General features: G+C 43.1%; 1 protein-coding gene across 2 annotated transcripts; it reads right to left on the bottom strand.

Moving 5' to 3' along the window:
- Positions 1-19: 19 nt before the first annotated feature.
- Positions 20-26,801, bottom strand: utp20 (UTP20 small subunit processome component). Of its 2 annotated transcripts, none has more exons than XM_026148304.2 (61): positions 26,585-26,801; positions 26,329-26,409; positions 26,167-26,233; positions 25,931-26,063; positions 25,654-25,842; positions 25,319-25,400; positions 24,781-24,918; positions 24,515-24,670; positions 24,286-24,438; positions 24,041-24,175; positions 23,831-23,908; positions 23,575-23,753; positions 23,329-23,496; positions 22,388-22,476; positions 21,876-21,981; positions 21,595-21,745; positions 21,376-21,438; positions 21,129-21,296; positions 20,357-20,433; positions 20,027-20,106; positions 19,653-19,908; positions 19,381-19,563; positions 18,100-18,190; positions 17,880-17,965; positions 17,232-17,357; positions 16,526-16,692; positions 15,875-16,083; positions 15,615-15,758; positions 15,447-15,526; positions 15,115-15,350; positions 14,429-14,573; positions 14,207-14,294; positions 13,901-14,044; positions 9,518-9,571; positions 9,217-9,369; positions 8,956-9,111; positions 8,705-8,845; positions 8,486-8,623; positions 8,246-8,385; positions 8,077-8,159; positions 7,695-7,987; positions 7,463-7,602; positions 7,201-7,357; positions 6,755-6,853; positions 6,473-6,640; positions 5,217-5,383; positions 4,956-5,103; positions 4,732-4,848; positions 4,471-4,641; positions 4,262-4,393; positions 3,972-4,082; positions 3,738-3,887; positions 3,425-3,607; positions 2,144-2,275; positions 1,925-2,057; positions 1,657-1,838; positions 1,476-1,547; positions 1,080-1,367; positions 854-980; positions 605-750; positions 20-515 (listed from the first exon to the last, which is right to left on the bottom strand). In XM_026148304.2, the coding sequence occupies exons 1-61, from the start codon at positions 26,633-26,635 to the stop codon at positions 360-362; spliced, it is 8,436 nt and encodes a 2,811-aa protein (XP_026004089.2). In that variant the 5' UTR covers positions 26,636-26,801; the 3' UTR covers positions 20-359. The 2 variants fall into 2 exon arrangements, with proteins under 2 accessions (XP_026004089.2, XP_026004091.2); XM_026148306.2 differs by having other exon boundaries at positions 23,329-23,493.
- Positions 26,802-26,965: the final 164 nt, after the last annotated feature.

Raw genomic sequence — 26,965 nt, 5'->3', positions numbered from 1 at the left:
GACATTAGACATGACAATAAACAGATGGATCTTTTTTAATTACAAATACATGTACATTTAACTGCACGGGATAGAAATTGGGGCAAAACTGTAGCCTGTTCACAGCAAGAAGATATAAAATAGATTCCAGCTTTGCAATTCACATGAATGAGTGCTGCGCCGTGACGTGTAACAGACGTTAATTCTGGGTTTTTCCACAGCGTCCTTGCTCTGTACACACAGTCAAGCTTCTGTTTGGTCTTTTGTGTTAAGTTGAATCGGAAGCCCACAGGATTCTGGGTATACTCTTATCCATGCTTCCTTTTGAGTCTGTTCTGCATCAGCTGGCCTAGCTTTCATCCCCTCCTAGCGTCCTCGGCTCACTGCACCATGGCCAGGTCTTTGAGCGCGTGGCTTCGCTGCTTCTTGGCTTTATATCCAGGCCGGAGGAACTCGATCTTCCTCTTTTTGGCTTCGATTTTGTTCTTGTGCTTCTTCAGCTTCTTCTTTGCAGCGATGTCTGGGTTTGCGACCGCCTGCAGAGACCGGAGGAGAAATTGTGAGGACGATCGATGGCAAATTAAAGCTGTTTCTCGTGTGTGTCTCATTGCGATGTCTATCATACCTGCATGGCTCTGTGTTGTTTGCGTGCCGCTCGTCTCTGTGAGAATTCCTTCTGGACGGCAGAGAAGGCCAGGGAGAATCTCTCCAGGCCCACATGTTTCTTCATCAGCTCGATGAGCTCCTGAGCAAGGTTCTTCAGTGTGGGATCTGGATCAGAGATTAGGAGACAACAGGGGTCATTCGGTGTATCTAACACTTTTTGTCAGGATGGTTTTTTTTATTCTTGGCAACACTGGTTCAGAGCAGTTACCCTGGTCTGCGTATGTGCTGTCCAGCTCTCTGTACAGTGGCGTGATTATTGTGGTCAAATACGGGGCGAGCCGTTCTTTCCCCAAGTCCATGGCCATTGCTCCCAGGAACTTAAACACGCACGTTCTCTGAGAGAAATCACAGTGAAGGACAAACAGTGTCACATTACGGGCACTTCAAATCATCACTGGCTTTAAAAAAAACAAGACAAGTGTTTCTAAGTTTACCTTGAGGGGAACTTTGGGAGCATATGCAGCTTCTCTCTTTGCCATCAGAGACAGCTTCTTCATCAGCCACAGCAGGGAAGGAGGCCTGTCTTCTTTGTCATCTTCTTCCTCCTCCTCCTCCTCTTCTTTTCCCTCTTCCTCTCTCTCCTCCTCTTCTTCATCTCCCTCATCACCATTCTCCATTTGCTCATCCTCTCCCTCTTTCTCTTCTTCCTGAGGAGTTATGATTTGGGACTCGGGGGAAATGAGGTAGATCACCTTGCCGACGAACAGCAAGTTCTTGATCACCTGTGGGTGAAGCAGAAGCGCCTCTGTTAGCCAAACACCTCTATGAGCTGATCTTTAAATGTATGAGGTGCAGGAAGGCAGGTGTGTGGCTCGGTGGGGTTTGCGCACCTGCTCTCCTGACGCCGTGTCCAGGTACTTGGACTGCAGCTGATAGCAAAAAGACAGCGCCAACTCTCTCATCTAGATTTCAGAAAACAAAGGGAAAGAAGATTTCATTTAAAATATAAGATGCAGAAATGAAGTCTGCTGCAAGAGGGGAAAAAAACAAAAACAAGCGTCTTGGCTCTACCTTCTTATCCAGGTTGCAGGTGATAAAGTCGGTGGCTGCCAACTCTGATGAAGCATCTCCTTCGCCTCTCCAAACGGCGACCAGCTGCTCTGCCCGGTGAGCTGCAAACAGCTGGCCGAAAAGCTGTGAGGCCGTTAGCCACACCCAGCAGTGAGGGTACCGCAGGTGGGCTTCGATGTGACCTAAAATAAGGCAAAGACATGTTTTAATGAGCATGTGCAGAATGCATTTGTCAGTAACGGCGAGGTGATGCATGTGCGCTCTTTACCCCAGATGTTCCGGAGTGTGTCACTAGGCTTGCTGAGCTCCAGGAATCCACAGTGTTTGCTCAGCTTAGTGAGGAGAGTCAGATAACTGAAGAGCAGCCTGTCAGCTCCTTTCTCCTCCTGCTCCTCTTCGATCTGAAAGAGAAGGTTACAAATTAATCATTTATTCTGAACTCACTGCCTTCAATCGCACTTCTGCTCCTCCCTGTGTGATGACTCACATCTTCATAGTTGTCGGGGTCGATCTCCTTCTCCAGCAACGGCAGCAGGTCCTCCAGTCGACGGGAAAATTTCTCCTCCTCCACCTCCACGAACAGGCCGCATATCTGTGCCCCGAGACGCCGCAGGCTGACCTGGGAAGGAGAACATTTCTCAGTTTATACAAGGACAGATTTTGTAATAGGACCTTTAATATATGGAGGGCCAAAACTGCCAAATGTTGAATAAATAAATAATTGACACAAGACATAAGTGCATCAAGTTTGTTTTTCTGTTGAAGAAATGTAATCTTTCATGCAGCTTATTAATTTAATGTCACTATTTCCAAATGTAGCCACTACATGCACAATTAAACAAATTACATCAACCAGTCAGTTATGTAACCATCTCCTAACTGCTTATAGTAAATAAATGTGACCGATGAATGATTTATTGTGGATTTTGGCCCTTCATAAATTTTGACTAGTGCTGTTAGCGTTAATCTCGTTAATAGGACGTTAACGCCATAACCGCATTCACGAGGCAAATCCCCGTTAGCGAGTTAACGCGGATCACCGCATGCGAGGGCTAAATGGGGCGATCCGCGTTAACTCGCTAGCGGGGATTAGCCGCGTTAATAACGCTGACTGCACTAATTTTGACATTACTACACTATAAAATATAAACAAAACGTTAAAAATGATCTATTATAACGGTTCACTTTAACTAAAAAACAAGCAAACTGTAAAACTGTTCCCCTGCAAAAATCTATACAATCACGGGCCACTTTAGGTACACCGGCTCAACTTCTCATTAATTCAAATATCTAATCAGCCAATCACATGGCAGCAACTCCACATATTTGGGGATGTAGTCATGGTCAAGACAACCCGCTGAAATTCAAACTGAGCATGAGAATGGGGAGGAAAGATGATTTAAGTAACGTGGCGTGGTTATTGGTGCGAGAAGGGATGGTTTGAGTATTTCGGAAGCTGCTGGTCACACAACCACCAACAGGGTTTACAGAGAATAATCCGATAAACATAAAACATCCTGTTTCAGGAGAACGGCCAGAGTGCTTTGAACAGATGGGAAGGAAACAGTCACTCATAAAAACACAACCAAAATGCAAAAGAGCATTTCTGAACGCACACGTCTAACAATGAAGCAGATCGGTTACAGCAACTGAAGACCGCAGCGAGGGCCACTCCTCTCAGCTAAGAACTGGAAACTATTCCACCAAGAAATAAAGCACGTATGAAGAGCAAATGAGTTCCAAACCAGTAAAGCGTTTTTGTATGTACCTTTTCTGCATTCAGCCAAGTGCTGACAATGGAGAACAGCGTGTTCTGGTTGTTCGAGTCCAACTGTGTGAGCAGAGTCTTGATGGCCATGGCTGCCATCTTCTTGCACCGCGCCGAGTCATCGTTGACCACAACAAGAGCAAGCGGGGCAAAGAACAGAGCGCTGTGCCCCAAGAGAATTTTCTGAATGGGAGGGAAAGAAAAGAAGAAGCAATGTTTGACAACAGGACCGATGTTGTGAATGTGCAGTGCGGCTGGATTTCATTATCCTGCAGAGTATGCCGTTTCTATTATTTTGTATATTTTTACACACCTGAGGGAAAGTCTGGAAGATGTATGCCAGCATCTCCAGCACTGACTCCCTGCCCGTGTCTTGCTCATAGCGCAGCTGTGCCACCACAAACTCCAGGTGTAGTTTCAGCTTCTTCCCCAGCGGGTAGTCCAGCAGGTACTTCAGATAGATCTGCACCACATAAAAACATCATTTAGAAGCTGCACCTGAGAGTCTGCCAATGAGTCGGTGTGAAAGCAGAAAAGGAGTTTGTACCTGTCGACAGTGGATTCTGATCATAGCGTTGCTGCCAGTAACCGACAACTTGGCCACTTTTTTCATCACCTCCTCCATCTCGGGAACAACGAGCTTCCTGGACAGAATTGCCTGGAGTGTACACACACACACACACACACACACACACACACACACACACACACACACACACACACACACCACACACACCACACACACCACACACACACACACACACGTAAGCACACACACACGTAAGCACACTGCACATTACATTAGAAATGTTTCTGACTACAGCTCCACTGGTTTACCTTGAGCAGACCGAAGGCAGTAGCCTGGCGAGACTGGTCGTAGATGTCCTCCTCGGCGTATCCCAGAAGCACCTGCAGCTGCGTCTCAGAGATGTTGTTGGTTTTCACATTCTTCACCAGAACTGTCATGGCCTAGGAAAAAGAAAACATGTTACCTCATTCTCGATCATCTTTAAACCTCACTTTAAAGAGTACGATGCATTTTATACCTTGAAGCAGTTCTGGACCAGGTGGTAATTCTCCCCGCGGGCGGCTCCAGCCTTGGAGTAATCCTTCAGCAGGACAAAGAGCTGCTTGGTCAGCTGCCCAGCGTTCTGCTCTACTGCTGGCAGAGGGAACTTTAACAGCCAAGTGAACGCTATCAGAGCCTCTGTGATCACCTGAGAGGGACACAAGCAGAGGTTGATGGAGGTTTATTTAAGCAATCCATGATAAACGAAATAAAAAGATGCCCAGGTAAGTGTTGGTACCTTGACATGCATGGAGTCGAGGCAGGTGAGCAACAAGTGCACAAAAGGATCCAGCATTTCCAGGACTGAGGGATCGGATGATGTCACTTTGGATTTCTTCAAACTCAGGTGGAGCAGCTGAGCATTAGACACGTGCACACATTAACACACATTTATTCCTTCTTGAGATAAAAGTACAGGGTGCCATGTTACAGAGATCATTCGTATTGTTGGAGAAAGCGCACCTTGAGGCCGGCATCCACCAGGATGTGCATGTTGGTGCGGCTGCTGACGGGAGCTTTCTGACCTCCTCTCTTTGGAGTGGGAGGCAGGAGCAGACAGCTGGGAGGGGGCAGTCTGGGATCTGGGGGAGGCTTAGCTGATGCTTTGTCCCTACAAGCAAACATGACATAGGCAGGAAATTGGACAAAATATTAGAAATAATTTATTGCACTCTGATATTAGACTGTGTGTGTGTGTGTGTGTGTGTGTGTGTGTGTGTGTACCGGTCTCTTTTTGTTAGAAGTGGCAGGCTCTGGCTGACAAGGCCATGGCTCAGCAGAAGGATGTCTTGCGAAGTCATGCCGCTGTTGACAAGCAGACCTGAGACCAGTCGCCGCAGTACTGCAGCCACCCGATTACACACCTTCAAACTCGATGTAGCCTCCAAGATCTGGTTTGAGAAAAATAAACGTTAGAATAAAAGTTATATACGTGCGTAATATACCCGTCACCAAATTTCACCAAAATTTGTATCGACAACGGCATTTTGTTCGACGTATGAATTTTGTTGTTAATAATTAACAATTTAGTTAAAAATGTTGTTGCTAACGAAAGAAAACATGGACTTAAAAATTAAGAAAGAAATACTATTAAGTAATGTTAAAGACGCTAGCTAGCTAAAACAGCTAACAAAATTTATTTATGTACAAGAGTTATATAAAACGGATGTGTATTAAATATATGGTTATATTTAATTCAATCCAGCAGCTAGTTAGCTAACTACCTAGGTAGCTAACTAGCTGACAATTCAAGTATGTTAGATAGCATTTTTAATGAAGCTAAACTAGCCACACAGTAGGGCTGTTACTTCACTGATGTTAAGAAATGCTTTGCAATTTTTTGTAAACTCCATGTAAGTACTAGCTATGATTATTGTTTATATGTTTTTGTGTTTAAAGTTGTTACTTAATTACTTTGTTACTTAATAATAGATTTTAGAGATTTTAAAAGCTATAAGTTAAAAAGAAGAAAAAGAGCTCAGGTGATTTCATCCCGAAAACATTACTGGAGTGCAGATAAGTTATAACAGAAAACTAATTGTAAAAAAAGTCATTATTAGAGGCCTTCACAAAGGGTATTTAGCTAGGCAGGTAACCTTGTGTTTGTACATTAATCAAAGTCTTAGTAAAGGCAAGAAACATGATTTATGTGATCAGTAGCGCCTGATTGCCAAATATTTCATGTCAATAAGTCTGCTGGAAAGTTTTTAAAAAATTTAACCGAATGTAACCATCTTTATTTTTAGCTTTTTTATAATTATTGATTTTTAAAATATTTTTTTACATTTTATATTTGATAACCTGACAATCAGTCAATAATTCATTATTTGGCACATTTAGATGCATCTTCATCCTGTCAGGGTAATCTTAAAACTGACAAAAAACAAACAAAAAAATCTTGTTGGCCACTTGGAAATATTATCCGCCACTGTGACTGATTACCAATTATCTTCTGTTTCTAAGTTCAAACCCCTCCTCACCTCCTTCAGGGGCAGTATGAGCTTGGTGATGCTCTCCTTGCTGCAGAATTGTGCCAGTAGCTCGTACGAGTCCATGCTCTTACTGTGGCGGGCCTCCATCAGCTTGGAAACGATACCCTTCACTTCCTTCTCCTCGGCGACCGTCCCAAACAGCTCGTTATTGAAGATCTGGTCAGTGGAGCAACAATAACAGAGAGGAGGAGAGTGTAATAGGGGGACAGAGATTAATATAAACACAAAAAAGTAAAAAGAAAAAATGTTCCTGAAAGACGTCAAGCTTACATCAATGAGCATGTTCATGCAGGGGTCCAGGTCTCCACTCTTTAGGGTTGGAGTGAGAGCTGAGAGCAGCTGGTACACTGTGAATGTTAACACGTGGAGCTGGATGGAGGAGGGACAAAAACAGACAAATATTAGGCTGATCAGGTTTGCCTCATGTCAACAAAGGTTTCTACTGTTATGACATCAACTGTAACATTAGATTATATTTCCTGTCTAGGGTTAGCTCAATTACATGTACTCATACAAGTCTGAGCATGCACATAAAAACATAACTGTCACGCTCTTTTATCACGTTTTACTTACTTGTACTTATGTTGGCATACTTCTACTTGAGGTACTCTTTTAAGCACATACTGCTGCATGATGCGTGCGCTATATTAAAGCTAAGGTGACCTGAAGCATTTATTGATGTTTGCAGGACTGCATTGTTGCGTGTGTGTTCCTACCTGGTATCCCTTGACCAGAACGCCTTGCATCTCTTTGAGCAGGTACTGCAGGTATCTGCAGCCTAAAGTCTCGATTATCTTCACCAGAGTTCCCCTTGCCACGTCACGGATCTCCTGGAAACGGTTCCTCAGCAGAACACAAATCTTGATCAGAATCCTGTAACAGAAGCAGAAATAATCAATCGGATGTCATATTACTGTCTAAGGTTTGAAATACACAGCAGATGATCTTTTTTGTGCTTATGGACACACGGCTGCGTACCCGGGGAGGTTGACCTCCATGACGTGCGGAGGCAGCGTCTGCATTAGTTTGACCATGGCGAAGGCGATTGGTATCCGCACCACCTCCTCGTCTTTCACATCCTTTGACTTCACTACCTTGTGCTCCTCGTCACGCTTCACCTGGAGGAAACCCACACATTATCACCAACACTCTGCTCCTGAAGGTTTTTAGAAAAACTACCAACACATCCACACGTTCGTGTGCATCGTACCTTTGCATTGAGACACTTGTGGAGACGGGGCAGGACGCTCTCATTAACAGTCTGATGGATCAAACCAATCAGAGACTCCAACTCCTCCGCGCTCTGCGGCAGTCCACTCACTGCCGTGGATAATTTAGGAGCTGCCTGCGCCTTGACTTTAGTGGCAGGAGCTTCCTCCATTTCCATGGTGACATCAGTGGAAGCATTACCATCGACTTCCATCGCTTCCTCATCGTCGCTCGCGTCAGATTCGTCATCCGCAGCTACGTTCTCGTCGTCTGCGTTGATTTCCACACTCCCAGCTTCCCAAAGACACACATTTATATTTCTTTACTTCATTTATTCATGTAGTTAGTCAACAAAATTCATGTCACCCCCCAGAGCCGCTCACCCTCTCTGGCTTTGGCGGCTTCCATTTCTCTGCTGAGGGTCTGGTGGTCAAAATGGAAAGCCTCCAAGACTGTGACCAGCAAACTGGAGCAAGTAAAGCAGAACAACAGGTAGTGTAAAAAGAAAAGACAAAAAAGATATACTCAGATTACAAATATATGCAACCTTACCTGACAGCCAGTTTCTGTTCAGCCTGCGCTGTCTGCAGGATGTGGACGAACTGCTTGAGGTAGTAGAGGTATTTGGACCAGGTGAGCCTGCGACATACCGCGCCCACCACCTCCACCGATGCTGATATCATGTTCTCATGCTGCAGTATGGAAGGAGGAGAAAGAGGAAAGATTTTAGACACAAAGAAAAAGGAAAAAAATACGTCCTTAACTTTTAAAATGAAACCACAATCAAGTAACCTTCAGCATCTTTTCGTCCAGCAGGGCCGTCATGGCGTACGGCATGATGTAGTTCTGGAGGGAACGAGGCGTCAACAGCACCGTACCCTCGGTCAGCTGTTTGGCGAGCTTCCTCAGGGCACGACCCCGACGGTGGATCTGAACAGAGAGAAAAGGTGATCAGTGGGATAAAGGAGGAGGAGAAGGCAGAAGTGTGAGCTTTTGTGTTCCCTCTTTTACCTGGATGTGCTTCATATGCTCAAAGAAGTCAGACTCGGGGTCGCTGTAGTTGGCGAGCTGCACCAGGTCTCTAAACTCTTTCTTGGAAGGAAAGGTCTTCACCAGGCAGGCCAGTATGGTTGTATACTCATGCTGCACACTCTTGAAAGATAAAGAAGCACAACAGAGTGAGCAAGTGAGTTTAGTGGCTTCACAGCATCTGTGTCATTTGACAGAAACAAGAAAGCGGTAACCATAGTTACAGCTGTTACCTCCGTTTTGCTGCGGAGGCCCTTGTGCACAGCGTCCAGGATGATGTGTTGCACCACGTCCCTGTAGATCTGTTCTCCGGGCCCGACCGCTGCCAGCTGGGCGATCACTGCAGACAGACACAAGGTGGCGTTGTCTCCCAGTGACATGTCCCCGATCTGCATCGGAGGAGCGAGATGAGAATAGAAGCAAAACATCAGCCAATGAAATGTTTATCCTGAAGGTAAACAACTTCTAAAGTGTAACAGTGAATATTTATTTACCTCATAGGTGTGGAAACAATTGTGCATGACAGTGCTGATGTAGTCCAGGTCCAGAGTCTGCATGCCTTTAACTCGTCTGGTGGCGTCTTGGAACGCCGTCAGACGCACGTCAAAATGGATCTCATCCAAGTGTCGACTGTCAAACGCGTTCAGCTGCAAAGGTGAGCACAGGAAAAGCCCGTTAGCTGCTGCTCTTTGTATCGTGACCCAGACTGAACATGACGGCAGAGGTTACAGTTCAGACCTGTAGAAAAGTTGGACATTATTTCCTCTCTAATGTTCCTCATCACAGTCATCTCACCTTTGTTGCCAAGTCAGTGATGTATGTGAGTGAAGGGTCCAGATCCGACAGAGTCTGAGAACAGAGCAGCGCACAGGAGGAGTCAATTAAAAGGGCTACAAAAACTAATAACAACTTTCTTTTAACTGTTTTTTATAAGAACATTGGTTATTTGCTATTTTGGTTATTTTTCTTCATTTACACTGGCCATCGCAGGCCACATACAGCCCACCAGACTGGTCAAACTCCACTTTCTGTCAGTATACAAAAGCTTAACTACAAATTCGATCCCTGAGATATTTTATTATTAGAAAAAGAAGTGCAGTTTCAGCAGTACTTTCTACACAATGAAGGAATACCGGCTTAAACTGTAAGCAGTAAACATTTAAAATTACAGAAATCTATTACTGGATTACACTAGAAAGTGCATTTTCTGAAGAAACTGCAGTGTGAATGCTTGAATCTGAATGTATGCATTGAAATGAAATAATTACTGAATTTAAGTTAAAAATTTTGAATGAGATAAAAAAAAAAAACCCCGAATTTAACCTGAAAACAAAAGTGCTGAACTGCTAAAAGCTGAAGGTTACACAGAAGAAGAAGTTGGAAAAAAGCTGAAAACGTTTTAATTGTAAATTAGAAAAACCTAAGAAATGAGAAAAGAACATTTAGAGTCAGAAAACATCTGAAAGAATATTAAAAGGTCATATTCTTTGAATCACTGAATGACTAAAATGTGATCCCTCCACTTGGACCCACACAGTTTAAAAAGTTTACATCTCTGAGCTTTGAAAGACAAGATGTTGGAAAAAGAACAACGATGGCGACGTTTTGAGGGTAAAATGATGGCTTTAACACTGTGGACACAGCAGCAGTTGAAAGAGAAGTGCTTAAGATGAATCTTGGTACAGTGGCAGGCAGAGCTCGTTAAGCAGGCAGGTGTGAGCCTGGTTGCTATAGTGACCGCACCCAATGGCTCCATACACACGGACACAGACATGCACCTCACTTTTGCTGCTTAAAATGAACAGAAAAGTCAGGCCGAAACAAATCGTTCCCAAATGAAAAGTAAAAGTCGTATTGACAAAATTCTTTCACTGTGAGCGACAGCAATGTCTAGTCTACCAAATTCTCAGTTTTCATGTCTGTGGAGTTTATTATATGGACGTGGTGACAGTGGAAAGACACCATGCTCTTCTGATTTTCAAACGAACCTTCTGAGCCATTTTAACATTAGAGTCTATGGAAGAGTTGGAGGGAGGAGGCTGTGCATTGGTGACATTTATGAAAGAACCATAACACCTAGTACAATAGTAAACACATTGGATGAAAGAGGACAGCCATGGCTACGTTTTGAGGGTAAAATCATACCTGTAGAGCAAACGCTGCGGACACAGAAGCAGTTTTAAAAAAGATTTTAAGATTATTTTTTTTGCTCCTCTCACTCTAGCAGTTGAGCTGCCTCACTCTAGCCCCAACATTCCGTCCCATACACACCCATTATAAACTCTGAAACGGGTGAAAAAACATCATGAAACTTAAACTGGAACTGAAGAAAAAGTATAATAGATATTGAAAAGATAAATACAAGTTGAATAGTTGAATGTCTTGTCTTCGTTTTAAAGTTTGAATGGTGGCTCTATGTGAACGTATGTTGAAGTAGTAAGAGTTTAAAAATGAGTAAGTTGAATGAGAATTTGAAGGGTCTCCCCATTGAAATACATGGGAAATTTTTGTTGAATAAAGTTGAATAAAATTAAAAATATAAATGTTAAAAATGAGAAAAATACAAGCAATCATGTCCAAAAGAATAGGAATCTAATGGTGTTTGAATGGTTTTTCTAAGTTGAACGGTTTTGAAGGAGTAGGCTTTCAAAAAACGTACGGAATAGATAATAAAATATTATAACTAGAAAGTGCATTTTCTGAAGAAACTGCAGTGTGAATGCTTGAATCTGAATGTATGGAGTGAAATGAATTAATTGCTGAATTTTGAGTTAAAAATTTTGAATGAGATAAAAAAAAAAAAACAACCTGAATTTAACCTGAAAACAAAGGTGCTGAACTGCTAAAAGCTGAAGGTTACACAGAAGAAGAAGTTGGAAAAAAGCTGAAAATGTTTTAATTGTAAATTAGAAAAACCTAAGAAATGAGAAAAGAACATTTAGAGTCAGAAAACATCTGAAAGAATATTAAAAGGTCATATTCTTTGAATCACTGAATGACTAAAATGTGATCCCTCCACTTGGACCCACACAGTTTAAAAAGTTTAAATGCCTGAGCTTTGAAAGATACGGTGTTGGAAAGAGAACAATAATGGCGACAATTTGAGGGTAAAATGATGGCTGTAACACTGTGGACACAGCAGCAGTTGAAAGAGAAGTGCTTAAGATGAATCTTGGTACAGTGGCAGGCAGAGCTCGTTAAGCAGGCAGGTGTGAGCCTGGTTGCTATAGTGACCGCACCCAATGGCTCCATACACACGTACACAGACATGCGCCTCACTTTTGCTGCTTAAAATGAACAGAAAAGTCAGGCCGAAACAAATCGTTCCCAAATGAAAAGTAAAAGTCGTATTGACAAAATTCTTTCACCGTGAGCGACAGCCATGTCTAGTCTACCTAATTCTCAGTTTTCATGCCTGTGGAGCTTATTATATGGACGTGGTGACAGTGTAAAGACACCATGCTCTTCTGATTTTCAAACGAACCTTCTGAGCCATTTTAACATTAGAGTCTATGGAAGAGTTGGAGGGAGGAGGCTGTGCATTGGTGACATTTACGAAAGAACCATAACACCTAGGACAATAGTAAACACATTGGATGAAAGAGGACAGCCATGGCTACGTTTTGAGGGTAAAATCATACCTGTAGAGCAAACGCTGCGGACACAGCAGCAGTTTTAAAAAAGATTTTAAGATTAATTTTTTTGCTCCTCTCACTCTAGCAGTTGAGCTGCCTCACTCTAGCCCCAACATTCCGTCCCATACACACCCATTATAAACTCTGAAACGGGTGAAAAAACATCATGAAACTTAAACTGGAACTGAAGAAAAAGTATAATAGATATTGAAAAGATAAATACAAGTTGAATAGTTGAATGTCTTGTCTTCGTTTTAAAGTTTGAATGGTGGCTCTATGTCAATGTATGTGGAAGTAGTAAGAGTTTAAAAATGAGTAAGTTGAATGAGAATTTGAAGGGTCTCCCCATTGAAATACATGGGAAATTTTTGTTGAAAAAAGTTGAATAAAATTAAAAATATAAATGTTAAAAATGAGAAAAATAGAAGCAATGTTGTCCAAAAGAATAGGAATCTAACGGTGTTTGAATGGTTTTTCTAAGTTGAACGGTTTTGAAGGAGTAGGCTTTCAAAAAACGTACGGAAAAATAAAATATAATAATAATAATAAAGATTAGAATAACAATACTGTGAATGCTTTTCAAGCATTCACACTAATAATAAAGATTACAACAACAATACTGTGAATGCTTTTCAAGCATTCACACTAATTAGTGTAGTATGAATGGTTATGGGAAAGTTCTGTATCAGTAGAAAAATCTGCAAAACTTGTGAAAATACAGTTCAAAGTTCAAATTTGATTTCCCCCTTCACATTTTCCAGTGCCGGGCCACTTCTGGCCCCCAGGCCTTATGTTTCACACCATTGTTTTATGCTATTTTTGGACACCCAGTGTAACGACATACAATAATTCCCACAGCTAATGTTGTACAGGAGTGAACACATCTCTCTTTTTATTTTATGTGGCTTGATGCACTGTCACAGAACAGTTTAGCTAACATAAAGGATATTCAGTGCGGTGTAGCTAAGTGAAAACAAGAAGAAATTTAAAGACCTGCAGTTCCTTGAATGACCACTTGAGGCTGACTCTAAAAAACCAGTCAATCCCCATAGACTCTCATGATAAATTCACCAACTCACATGTCTGGTACAAAATTCTCAGTTCATAACAGCCGACAGGGTGTTGAATTTTTACATAATGCACCTCTTTCAACTAAGGCTTAAAATTAGGCCTAAATAGGGACAGAACGACAGGCGGGAGCCAACACATGACCGCTATAGCAGCTAGCTAGCTAGGTGAGCAGTGAACTGGAAAAGTAGTCGAATTTTTATTTTATTTTTGCTGAGTATCATTTACTCTTAGCTGGTAACTTCAAATACAGTCATCCACCTCCCCCCGATATGAATAAGAATAAATAAATAAATAAAAATAACCCAAAGCCAAACACATTTCAACACAGTGGCTAACAGGACTGTGGTGGAGAAAATGGTGAGATTAAGTGCTCTGGCCTGCTTTGCATCTGTCCACAGGCTGATGGTTGATCTCACCATGCCTATATTATAAGTTCCAGACAGCATAACGCTGCATTAGTTCTCTGCTGTACCTTGAAGACGTTGGTGAGGGCCTGCCTTGGCAGCTTGTTGTGAATGATGGAGAAGAGTTTGCTGAGCGGCCGGAGGAAGGCGGAGGGCTTGTCACACTGTCTCAGCAGGTTCTGTATGGTGGCCAGGAGGTCGATTTCTGTCTCCTGAAACAAAGTTTATCTTGAGCGGAACTTCTCGAGCACACACCATAACACTGCAAAACTCTGGCTTTTATGTAAAAGTTTTTATAAATTAATTAATTAATTACTACAGATTGTTAAATGACTGTAATTTCAAGGTTCAACAAACTCAGTTGTAAGTCTTACTTGTGATTTGTTGCCTTTCTGGAGGTAAGGAAGCAGCAGGCTGATAAGCATCGAGCTCTGCTCCTTGCTGCTCACGAATCGGCTGACCCTGGCAGCGAGAGAGTAACACATCCTACTGTTAGCTGGGGAAGAGTCAACCGCGTGTATAACGATAACCACAACCACAATCATAATCATAACCTTTATCTCAACCCAAAATGAGTCACTTGACATTCAACTCACTTGGACAGGATGTTGAGCTCTTTGGCCACCTGTGCCCTGAACTTCTTCTTCTTGAGTCTGTCTGTGTTGCGTACAATTCCGCTGAAGTAGCGCAGCAGCGTGGGAATGTGAGGCAGCAGCAATCTGGAGCCTTGAGTAAGTGAATCTGGAGGATACAACATGTGCACGTTTAACGGTGATCAGCAGCAGAGGGAAATGAATCCTATTCTACATCCTAGAATGTAGCTAAGTCCAGTGGAGTGGTTGGGTTTAAACTAGATTAAAACTAACAATCCTCTTAAAAAAATTAGAATACTTTAAAATAAAATAATTAAACCTATTAACCAAAAAATTGACTTAGCTACATTTTGGACCGTCTTTCCGGAATGCAGTAGCTAGCGAGCTGATCGGAGACTGTAACAGCCAATCAGAATTTTTGCCAGTCTGTGATTGGTTAGTTTTGTGGCAACAACTGAGCGAGAGGGGCTGTTATTGTGTGTGTATATGTGTGTATATGGATAATAGCAAACACTGAAATGCATTTCTTGCACGCGGAAATTAATTTTGTTTGCTCAAATTAAACTTTTCTTCACGCAAAATAATTTTCTCCTCAAAATGCAACATTTGTGCTTGCAAACTTTTTTTACATGCGCTCTGAATAGAAGCACAAAAATAACGCCATCAAATTCCTGTCACGATCTGCTAACCTGCTGCGATGAGAGCTCCCTCTGCAGGCTGTGGAAACACACAGCCGTTGACACTGAGCTCCGTCTCAGTTTCTGAGGCAACAAAGTCTGCAGCTGTTGCCAAATACTCGGCTATGTCCATTACTACTGCGATGGTTGCTGGAGATACTTTCTTAGCTGAGAGGAGGGCGAAGACATTTAGAAGGATGTCGCACTCTGGGTGGTCCGGCTTCTGCTTGGCAAGGAGGGGGAAGTACCTGAGACGGTAAAAAAAATATATCTTTGAGCACGCTTTACTAAGCCTGGATGAAGCTTTCAGCCGACACTCAGAAACATTTGTGAAGGATGCTGACCTGGCATCTTTGGACCACACATGGATAAGTTTCAGCAGAGGGGTGGGGGAGTAGGTGCTCTCTGTTGGGAGACGGCGCACCTGCATATAAAAAACAAATTGAAACTCATCAGAAAGCCGGGACAAAGTAAAGAAATACTCAGTAAGAATACAAAAATCTTTCTCTGACCTGAGGCCAGACCGCTGCCTCAAAGACAGCATCAATCTCATCCGGCCTGAAGCTGTAGGTGTCGAAGCAATTGAAGAAGTCCAGGATCCTCAGGATCCCGAGTCTCCTCAGGTTCTTCAGAGGATTGATGCAGCCTGCTCGCAGCTGAGGAAGCAGATACGAACTTCTTTATTTTTATGTTTTACAGAAAGTAATAAGGACTGTTAAAAAGTGTTAGGACTATTAAACAACTTCAACCCTGAAAGAATAATTCTGATTACCTGTTCTCTCTGGTCCAAAATGGTGGACACGGACGCTGTGACACACACTAGGATCTGCAGCACTTTGGGCAGGTAGACGTGGATGAGGTGGCCCAGTTTCTGGATCACCACATTTATAGTGTTCAGCAGGCTGTGAAGACGGCCCAGCGGCAGGACAGCACACAGGTCGGTCTCTACTACCGCCCTCTGAACTGCAGCCAGACATGAACCTGAGGACACAGGAGGAGGAAACGATGAATGAAATATTGGTTTGCAGCTCTCTGCGAGTGCCTGTTGTACCCAAATAGTCTGTGGAAGCACTTTGCTAGATGATCTCGCTTGGATTATCTGATAATGTGCAACAATGTTGTCCAATATTACTTCGGGCTCTCAACAAAACTACATGGCATCTGTTTCTAATAAAGCCTTAAAAGTCGAGCATCTGTTGCCGTTCTACAAACATAGAAAATGTATATATAAACTGTAAATAGATGCAGGCACTCTGCAACCTTCCTTTTATGTAGGAATGCACCAGTTGAATCAAGTCCCTCACTACAAAGCGATGCGTTGCAGACAAGATGCACATTTTACCACAAACTGACTCGGATTAATTGCTACCCGTTGACACTCTGTCTGTTTTTATAAATTACTTGTGACGTTTTCATATCCTACCTTGGCAGTGATGGCTGACTGACTCAAAAAGCAGGTCAATGAACATCTCCAGCTCCTCAGCCTGACATCCTGCCAGGAAGCGTAGAATGATGGAGGACCGGTAGGTAGCGCTCGCCTTCCCCTGAAACTTGCTGCCTGCTTTGGAGCGCAGACGACCAAACAGGATCCTGCGTCGTACACAACACAACACTGAGCTGTACAAACTTACGATAAAATACGGGATTATCTGAAAGAAATTTTCCCCTTAAAGCCAAAATAAATGTAGAAATGAAAGTTAAAGGTAGTAAAAATGTTTTACTACTTCTCCACAAATCCACAGCATGAAGCTGTGATCATACTGATTTATGTAAAACACTGGACGGATGTAATGCAGAACAAGAAGCTTGTTCCCTGTAATTGCTATCAGACACACTATTAAAAAAGCAAAACACAGAAGAAATGTTCAGTAACTGGAGGTTATCAGACCAACAGCCAGAATCTGAACAAAAGCAACATCCTCTTTTTCTCGAGGACACCAGAGTTCATCTATGAACTAAAAACGCAATATGTAACCTTATTTAACAACCAAGTAAAAATACTGTGCAAGAGTCAGAAGTTTTGGGCAAAACACCTTCTCTTTGTTGTTGTTGTGTGGTAAATTAAAATGATGATATTGCTCATGCATGCTTATGCTGCCTCTACCTTTACAGTGGAACTTGTACAGTACCTCATGAGCAGCGGTATAAGTTTGCCTCTGTGGGAAGCATCAACCACTCCGGTCTCCTCAGAGATGTTGAAATGGACGATTTCCTCTTTGAAGTGTTTGTCATCCAATAGCCTCTCAAGATTCTCCCTGAAAAAATGCAAACACACACACGCAGGTCTAATCACTCTGTAAAGGTGTTGCAGAACCTTTGCTAAAATATCTTCTCCATATTGTAATAAGTTTCATAAGCACAAACAATACATGTGTCATATGAAAGAATAAGAATTCCATCTACAAAATAATGTAATTAAGACTCTGAAAGCAGCTCAGTGTGTCAGGCTGATCCTGAACAAAGCAACACACACACACACACACACGTGTCTGTAATGCTAACGGCCCCTGGATCAGACCGTCTGTCTGCAGCTTGGCTGAATGTGTGGTAAATGGATATCTTGATAACAGACAGCAGAGAACATAATGTCAGACAGAAACAGCACGGAGGTGGAACTCAGCATTCCTACATCTGTAACCACAGAGGGCTGATGATAAGAGCCTTAACAATAAAACCACTGAAGAAGAGACGGAGGGAGAGAGAGCTGCTGCCAAAGAGAAATTGCACTGTAATCACGTCCTCTCCGTCTCCTGAGGTGATTAAGGTAGTTTCCTTACTTGTACGGAACTATGTTGGGGTCCTTGTACGTGATGACACACTCCAGGGCCACTTGCTGAATCTGCTGATCCTGATGGGTGAGCAGCTGAACAACAGATAGATAAGAGAAGAAATCTGTGATACAACTGCAAGAAAATAGCAACTGCCTCAAAACTGACTCGAGTAAGGGAACAACTCGTATGTTTTAAGGACAGGGTGTGCTACAGACTTGGGCACTACCTGATTATAGAGCTCACGGAGGCTGCTTTCCAGATAGAGAGCTCGAGGGTTGGTGAACTTGGCAAATACTTTCAGATGAGCGATGAGCTGTCTGAGAAACAAAAGACAAATTCAGTTCATTATGTTCTTCTACTTACTGTACAATACACTAGAATTATATTATAGTTATATCAAAGTTTTATTTAAAAAATGAAAGTTTTCTGGTACATATAAGTTGATGAACATACTTCATACCGTGTACATTATAACATACCATAATAGACCCATTTCTGTAATATACTCACATATCTTTATTATTGCTAATATATATTGTAATATATCTATATCACTAAAGCACTTCTGGATGGATGCAAACTGCATTTCGTTGCACTGTACCTGTGCATGTGCAATGACAATAAAGTTGAATTCTATTCTATTCTATGAAGTCTTTATTTAATTCTGCACACTGGGTAAAAACTACCCCCATGCCCAAGCACTTGCAACACATGGCCGCCCCTCCCTGAGTCTGCTGGAGGCTCTTTCCTGTTAAAAGCGAGTTTTTCCTTCCCACTGTCGCCTAGTACTTGTTCATAGGGGGGAAGTGTGATTGCTGGGGTTTTCTCTCTATTATTGTAGAGTCTAAAGCCCCAGATGGCAACTGTTTTTGTGATTTGGAATTATAAAAATAAAGCTGAATTAAATTGAACTGGTAACCCATAGAGCTAAAAAAAAAAAAAAAGAAAAAAAAAAGAAAAAAAAAAGAAATTGTGGCAAAAGCTGCAGTTCCCTGATTGGCCACTTGAGGCTGAATCCAAAAGAGACTCGATCCACATAGACTTCCATGGTAAAATGCCAAACGTCAAAGCAGAAATAACATCTGATAAAGGTTTGGTGCAAACACATTTTTGGTCTCTTGGTCACTTTTAACCCCATAAAACCTGGAGAGAAATGTATTTTTATAACTTGCTCTTTTAAACCACATCAAGGTGAAATCTAGGAGAGTGGTCTCTAATAACAAGGAACTTAGGTGGCTTTTTGGGAGATATTTTTAGACAATTATCCAACAAATAAATTGAATGCTGTGCAGTTAAATACCTTAAACACACTTTACATGAAGTCTAAAGTGAAAATGGAAACCAGACATGACACTAGTAACTACAAATAATAAAGCAGCTATCGCTTTGACATCAGAGCAATAACGTGGGTAAAACAATTATGGTAAAATCAAAAACAGCTTGCAAATCAGAACCCTGAAAACAACGTCATCGCTTTGAGGACAGCAGTATTACAAATATTTCTTACTTGGCCGTTGCTCTTCTTGGAAGGGACTTCCTCAGCTGTTTGCTTCCTTCCTCTGCCTCCTCCTCCTCTTCCCCTTTTTCCATGTGCTCAGTCATCCCTGATTTATCCTCCAGGGCAGCATCGCTTCTCTTCCTCAGGTCCTGAGTGGGCGCCACCAGCAGGTCTGTGAGATAAAACTCATTCCTGCAAACAAGCGCCGAGTTTAAGATCAGATAACAGAACATATTCTTATGATGGAATTTAAGGAAAATGGTCAATCAGCTGACACTGACCTGATAAACCTGAGCAGCAGCGGGGTCAGTTCCCGGCTGCGTGGCTCCACTCTGTCGGTAAACTGGGCCATAGCGCGCCACAGTAAACTGCGGAAGTTAGTGAAGTCTGTCCTTTCACTGGGGTCGGAGGCCAATTTCAGCTGCTCTAGGAAAAGAGTCCCCACATCCCCGCTTTCAATGACATCACAGCCTGGCTCGCTCTGAACACTGAGCTTTTCTTCATCATCATCGTCTTCTTCTTCTTCCAATTCCTTCTCTGTTACATGCAGAAAGCAGAATTCCCTTTTAACGTGTTTTTGGCAGTTCAAGGGATTCATAGGTAAATAAATGCCATTATAATTACATGCTGTGACACAAGTACCAAACAGCCTTACCTGCCAGCCCGGCCACCATCTCCAGATGTTCATGGTACACCATCCAGAAGTCCTTGTTGTCCATGCCTCTGGCATGGCTCCTGCAACGAGGAAAGACAGAAACCCATTTACGCCAAATGTTTTCCATGGATACCTCAAAGTGTCAATGTAGTTTTAAAGGAAATGCAGACAAATGTCTGTAATTTGACAGAAAGGCCAGCTTAGAGCAAATCCCCAGCATTCGATAGCAGCATACTCATTTAGAAAGGCCCAAGTAACAAGACTGGAGCATAGATGATGGAACGTACATGGTTCTTGAAGTATAAACAAGCGTGATTATTTTACACTCACACAATAAGTTCAATGACTGGGTCCCACAGTGGCCTGAAGTTCACAAACAGCATTGCAATGAGGTACCGCAGAGGAACCTGAAGTCAAACAAGAGGAAGGTTATCCACCCAAGCATCTAAAAATAAACGGGACTCGTATAACTTCTCTGTAACTACATTATACGGTGGCTCTGAGAGGCCAAACGGACTGCAACTTAAGAAAACACCAGCAATAAGATAAACGCTGCAAAAGCACACAAAACACAACGGAAACAGGAAAAAAGAAAACAGAAATAGAAAAAACTGTTTTCCAAAAGCACAAGGGAAGTGTTTCTGGGGAGACAATAATCTGACGGACCAGTTGCAGGAACCAAAACATGCTAGGTAAGTGTGTTTTAATCACATCATTCACATAATGCTGATGATGGATTTTTAGGCTAATAGTTAGGCTAACACACTTGCCTCTCATCTTTACTTTGCTCATAAAACCGATGAATCCTCTACAACTGGTCCGTCAGGGTTACTGTCTCCCCAGAAACACTTCCCTTGTGCTTTTGGAAAACTGTTTTTTCCTATTTCCGTTGTGTTTTTGTGCTTTTGCAGCGTTTATCTTATTGCTGGTGTTTCTTAAGTTGCGGCCCATTTGGCCTCTCAGGGCCACCGTAACATTATTATATATGCCAACATACTGTATTTATACTCTCTGCAACAATAAAAAAACAAACTTATCACATGATAAAGAACACGCATCATTATTCATCCTGTCATGCTTTCATCACTGCTCTTCTCCACACCTGCTGGATGGTGCCAGGAGGTCCGCGGGGCAGGCTGCGCGGCACCAGGTCGTGTCTCAGCTTCCGGAGGTGAAGCAGCTTCTCTCTGTAGTCGTGCACTGAAGCCGGCACCAACTGCGCCTGCAGACACACTGCGAACACCGACTGCACCTCCACATTATCCTCACCCTGGACGAAGACAGTCGAACAACATTTCCAATAACTCCAAACTTTAAATGTGTTTAATGAGAATCTGCGGGTGTTGTACCTCAGTCTGTGGAGGGAGCTCTGCATCGAACTGAGAGAAGAGCCTCAGAGTCAGCAGACGAATCTGAATTTTAAAAAAAGAACAAAACTGTGTTTAAATATGTCTGTTTTCACCAACACCCAAACCACCAGCGCCTTCAGGTTGTGAGATATCTTAACTTTAAGGGGGGAAAATTTGGTCTTTAAACTATTCTGAAATGTCCCGTGATCTGGCACAAACCTTAGAAATGTTGGACGAGAGGTTGCAGTACAGCATCTGGTAGAGTTCAAGCAAGGCATTGTGGGATAGGTGCTCTGAAACCCCACTGAGTGACAGACGGGTGTAGTACAAGTCTGCTAGCAGCAGAGCTGACAGGTCTGTGGGAAATTTCCTGTGACAATCACGACGACAGCGGTTACAGGTTGTTGAAAGGTGTTTTGATCTGATGCAATAGATGGAAACTCATTCGGCAACAGAGAAAGGGTGCTAAATGTGTTTTAGGTCGCACACGCAGAGCTTACTGTAGGATCGAGTTGACTTTTTCCACCGTGACCAGTGAGAGAAGCTGGGCAGAGCTGTCCAGAGACAGGAGGCAGCTCAGGGCTTGCCTGGCTACGAACAGAGCAGCTGGAGAGAGGACAGGAAAGAAAGGAGTCACTCAATTTGCAATTTTAAAAAAAATCATTGTTTACTTTTTCACCCCTCACCAGTTTTGGGGAAAACCTCATTAAATTTTGGGAGATTAAATATATAAAGTATTTTAATTTTTTCCTTCATTTAATCTGTTTTTGTTTTGGTGCCCAAATTTAGGGTTGTAGAAATCCCAGACATGAAGTTTAAGGTTAACTCAGACTTTTAAAAAATAACTAAAATCACAACCAGTCATTCTAACTTGTTGGTAAATGATTAATTCCAGTCCTTATTTTATTTGCTTTGGATGTACTTGTTAATTACCCCACTGAGCCGTATGAAACTGCAACCAAATGAAAACATTTGTGTTAATAAAAAACCAACCACACAAATAATCACAAACCTTTCCCTAGTTTCTCTGCCTCGATCTCACACAGGAGGCGGTTTAGGAAAGCTGTCACATCAGGTACGACAGCGGCTGGAGCCAGAGGCCTGAAGCAAAAGAGTGTAAATATTAACATTTAACATGTTTCTCTCTTTTTTTGCCTGTGTATGAATACACTGTAAGCTGACAAAGAAAAAACTGAAACTTTCCCCAACTCTCTGGGTCAGGGGCCCCCAACGCCGACTAAATCTTCTTGTTTTTTGGTACTGGTTTTATTTTGTTATATTTATCTGCGACACCTTAAAGGCCGGTTCGTGAAAATACTGACGGACATAAACTGGTCCGTGGCGCAAAAAAGGTGGGGACCGCTGCTCTGGGTTGCCTCTGAGGTGTGGTCGGTTTTTATTTTAAGCACTCGGGTCGGGTTTGCCATGAAAATCCAGAGGAAGTGATGGATCCCTGGCTCCTGAATGCCTCACTTCTGCTCCCTGGCAGCAGCAACTTTGAGCCACAACTAGTAAAGTTAGCTCACAGCAACCTTTGTCCAAACTACAGGCTCCCAGCACAAAAGCCAGTTTTACGCATTGAACAGACAGGAGAAAAAGGAATGTATGAAACTACAATGCAGGACCAAAACTAATCCTCTCCAGGCATCTTCTCTGGATGTTGGCTGCCTTTTGTTTTGTTCTCGGTTAAGATGACTTAAACAACGTTGAGCTTCGAGCTCCAGGGGAGGCCAATCCATGACTGATGTGCTTCTGTGTTCATATTTCTATCAATTTTGACAAGATCCCAACAGCACTGGCTGACAAAAGCCCCAAACCATGACAGAGCCTCTAAGACGCTTTACAAATGCCTGTAGACACTCACTGTTGTAGCTCTCTCCTGACCACCTCCTCATTTTGACCAATGCTGTTGCACACGTGACCAAAAGGAGTCTGCCTGCAGGGAGGAGTTACCTGAGATGAGGCAGCAGTACAAGTGCAGCCCACGGCAGCGAGAGGTTACTGACGGGTTGGTCCGGCTCATCGGGAATTTTGATCATTGACAGCACCAGCTCAGGCACAGCTAGTGTCTCTGACTCCGCATGGCTCCGCTGAATTTCCTCCTTCCTGCTAAACACTCTGCTGGAGGAGAAAACAGATTTACCTCGTGGAAAATGACACGACAACAGTAGAAAATAACATTTCACCGTAGAATCTCACCCTGTTGTCTGACCGGTGAAAAGCAGTGGGTAGGTTTCAAAGGCCATGGAGCCATCTGTGGGGGGCGGAGCTTTAGCGAGGATGAGACTGACCAGCACATCCAGGCTGCTGTGGTGAGAGAGGGCATCACCTTGGTTGAACAGCCCTGTGGTGAAGCGCAGCAGGGTGGGGAGGAAGAGCTGGAGGACAGCAGAGGAGGAAGCCAGTTAGTCCGCGAGATTTAAAAGAAACAGAGGAAAATAAAAAGTGAACTCACCTGCTCAAACTGTTTCATGGTGAACATCTCTTTGGTGAACTCCAGAATCAGATCGTGCCCCACAGTGCTCCGAAATATCTAATAAAGAAGATTTCCAGAAAGTCTGCACGTAAGCAACGGGCAACTTTCTCTTTCTGGTCGTGTTTATAATGCAGTCCTTACGCACACTGTGACACCAGACGCAAAAAACCCATCTTTACATGCACAAACCTTTTGCACAGTCTCTTGGATGAGTGAGTTTGGCAGGCTGACGTTTTCCCCGAGGAGCAGAGAGGATGTGATCTGGAGAAGAAGACGGGAGCAGGAAGCTGACAGAGACGAGCTCTGAATCAGCCTCAACACCGTCTGCGAGGACGAGATCGTACCATGAGACGCCACCTTCATATGCCCGCACATAATCCATGGAATTTCTCGCATTTCTATATATAATTCAATCTCTTAGATTCTCCTCTCACCTGGCAGACAGACTCCGGTTTGGTAATCTTGGCTCCACCCTTGTGGGATGCCAGGGTGTGCAGAATGAACAGAAGGCTCTCCAGCTGCTCTGTTGCCGGGTCTGCGTCTTTCCCCTTTGCCTCCATAATATCCAGCACCTCCGACATGCTGGCCTTAAGAAGAGGACACGGCGCCATCAAAACACGTGAAAAAGGCGCAGAAAAGACACAAAATAGAGTCCAGCCTTACCTGGAGGGACTCCCACAAAACCAGCATGTGTTCTCTGTCCACGTGATCGGCTGCTGCCTGGGCCATGTGATCCAGAGCGTCCCTAACAGAGGTCCACGGGAGAGAGACTCCACGGCTCATTGTTGGGCCAAGCTTACGCAATGCCACAGAGAAAGCCTGGAAAGATAAAAAGGTTGCTTAACACATCAGGTTATATAAACAACACCTAAAAGTGCTTAATTCAACCTAAGTGACGTCCATCCCGCGCAGTCACTCTGTTAACTCACATTAGCAGCACAGGAGTGGAACATGTTTCGCACTCCTTTGCACATCTCAAACAGCAGCTGGCCCGTTCCCTCCACCTTCTCAGGGTGCTCCTCTAGGTCGGAGAACACGTGGGTGAGCAGAGCATCGAGATCTGGAACCTGCAGACAAAGTGATACACCAGTTCATCGGGGAAAACGACAACAAATAAAGAAATACAGTAGAAGGAAAGAAACTGCTACAAGCTCAGGAGTTAGCGCAGGTCATCAGTAATCAGAAGTTTGGCAGCTCGATCCCTGGATGCTCCAGTCTGCATGCCAACCTATCCTTGGGAAAGATGCTAACCCAAGTCCCTCCCAACAAGTACATCGGCGTGTGAATGTGTGTGAGTGTTAGATAAAGGTGCACTTAGAGGTAGAAATAAGTGCTGAGTGGACAGGAGAAAAGCGCTGTACAAGAACCGTCTATAATAATAGAAGATGTTCAATGGAAATGTATCGCAGCAGATGACAAGTAAATCAAAAGTAACAAGAAGTGGAGACATGAACCCAAATCACCAACCTTTCGCATCAAAAAGGAGAAGCTTTCTGCTGCAAACATGCGGATGTGCTCCTTCTTGTGTGCCAGCAGGCTGCTATACAAACTGTGGGGTGGAAAGAGGTTTCACATTTAACCATCATATGTGCATCTGATCTCTAGTAACACAAGTAACCTGCGAAGGATGCAGAAGGAAAACCAGAGCACTTCTAGGGTCAAATTACAAAGCATACACCCATTTTGCTTCCCAAAACTAGCTCCTTAGGTCGTTTTAAGTCTTAAAAATAGATTCCTGATTATCTCAAATTTCATTAAAAAATAAAAATCACTCGCCCCTCTGACTTTATGTAATGCCTCACCTGTAGATATTGGTCATGTCCTTCACCATAAGCCTCCACAGGTACTTGTAGAGGTAGGAGAGGCAGGTGAAACTCCACTCCAGGAGCTCTGTGTCCTTTGTGTCCAGCAGTGAGGTGATCAGAAGGAAGAAATCTGGGAAGTGGGGGTAAAAGTCGGTCTGCAGGTCTCTGGCCAGCTGCACCACGAGGCTGGAGGAAGAAATTAGGCGCTTAGATTGCAGCCTGATGATTCTATGCAAGCCTACAGCTACAAAAAATAACATAAAATACTTCTTACTCTAGCAGGGGTTGGTAGGCCAGACTGTTTTGGACGGCCAGGTGGGTTTTCAGAGATTCCACGATGGACTTCTGATGGAAAACCAGCATGTTGAATGACTGGCTCTTGTTGGAAACCTCTTTCAGAAACGTGGCTGTGAAGGAAAAGTATTAGCTTTGTGTGCAAATCTCTTCAATAAAATACTAACACACAAGCTCCCCCTGAGTATGGGATACTTCATGTTTCCTTATACATACTGAAATGTTCTGTCAAGTTGAGGTCCCTCCATTTTGTCAGTCCTTCAGAGAAGTATGTTTCTACTTCCTGCAAAGAGAGCAAAACAGTCCTCACCAGTAAGACACAGATGAATGGATGAGAGTGGTGTTCGTAATAAGAAGCGGAACATTTTGATTCCAAACCTCAGCGTAAGATCCAGTTCTGTCAATGCGATGGATCACGTTGATGTTGACGTTGGCGAGTCTTTCAGCAAATGTGAGAAACTTAAAAAAGACAAAAACAAACAAACAAAACAAACCCAGATCACATGACTTTAAACGTGCTGCAGATGGTACACAAATTATTCTAAATGTGACAGAGTCATACCAAACTAGCTTTTCCCCAGCTCTGTCTTTGCTGCTGTACTATTAACACGCCGCAGTGTTTGTGGGCTCTTACCCTGAAGGTGTTCTCAGATTTGTGATACGAAGACTTGGATTTGATCTTCATCTTGGCCTCGTCGCTTGATAAGAAAAGAGCGGATTTCCAGAGATCTGTGTGCGGCTTAAAAGACTCATGAAAACTGCACTTTGTTTTTCTTTCTTTCTTTTAGCTAATGTTACAACTGTTTACACACACGCCGACAACAGGAGGCAGCCATGCTGAGCAAAGAATTATGGGAAGTTTTCCTCTCTCCGCGTGGTTAGACCGAAGACAAGCTAAAAGGCGAGAGAAGTAACCCATAGTTACTTCCGGTTTCGTTTGTGCTCTCTCGTCTCTCTGCTTCTCAAGTTATTTAGGTTCTAAATGCACAAAAAAAGAACAAATAAGGATTTTTTT

The sequence above is a fragment of the Astatotilapia calliptera genome, chromosome 17, assembly GCF_964374335.1.
Source record: "Astatotilapia calliptera chromosome 17, fAstCal68.1, whole genome shotgun sequence".
NCBI lineage: Eukaryota > Metazoa > Chordata > Actinopteri > Cichliformes > Cichlidae > Astatotilapia > Astatotilapia calliptera.
Note: the sequence above shows the minus strand (reverse complement) of the source record. Positions and strands in the feature narration are given on the sequence as shown.

Bases quoted from the DNA above. Each gene is read 5' to 3' on its own strand.
- utp20 (XM_026148304.2), bottom strand. From the start codon at position 26,635: ATGAAGATCAAATCCAAGTCTTCGTATCACAAATCTGAGAACACCTTC. The intron at 14,295-14,428 runs GTGAGTTGAATG...TCTCGCTGCCAG, and splicing joins GAGCTCAACATCCTGTCCAA to GGTCAGCCGATTCGTGAGCA. The intron at 1,368-1,475 runs GTGCGCAAACCC...CTTCACCCACAG, and splicing joins ACACGGCGTCAGGAGAGCAG to GTGATCAAGAACTTGCTGTT.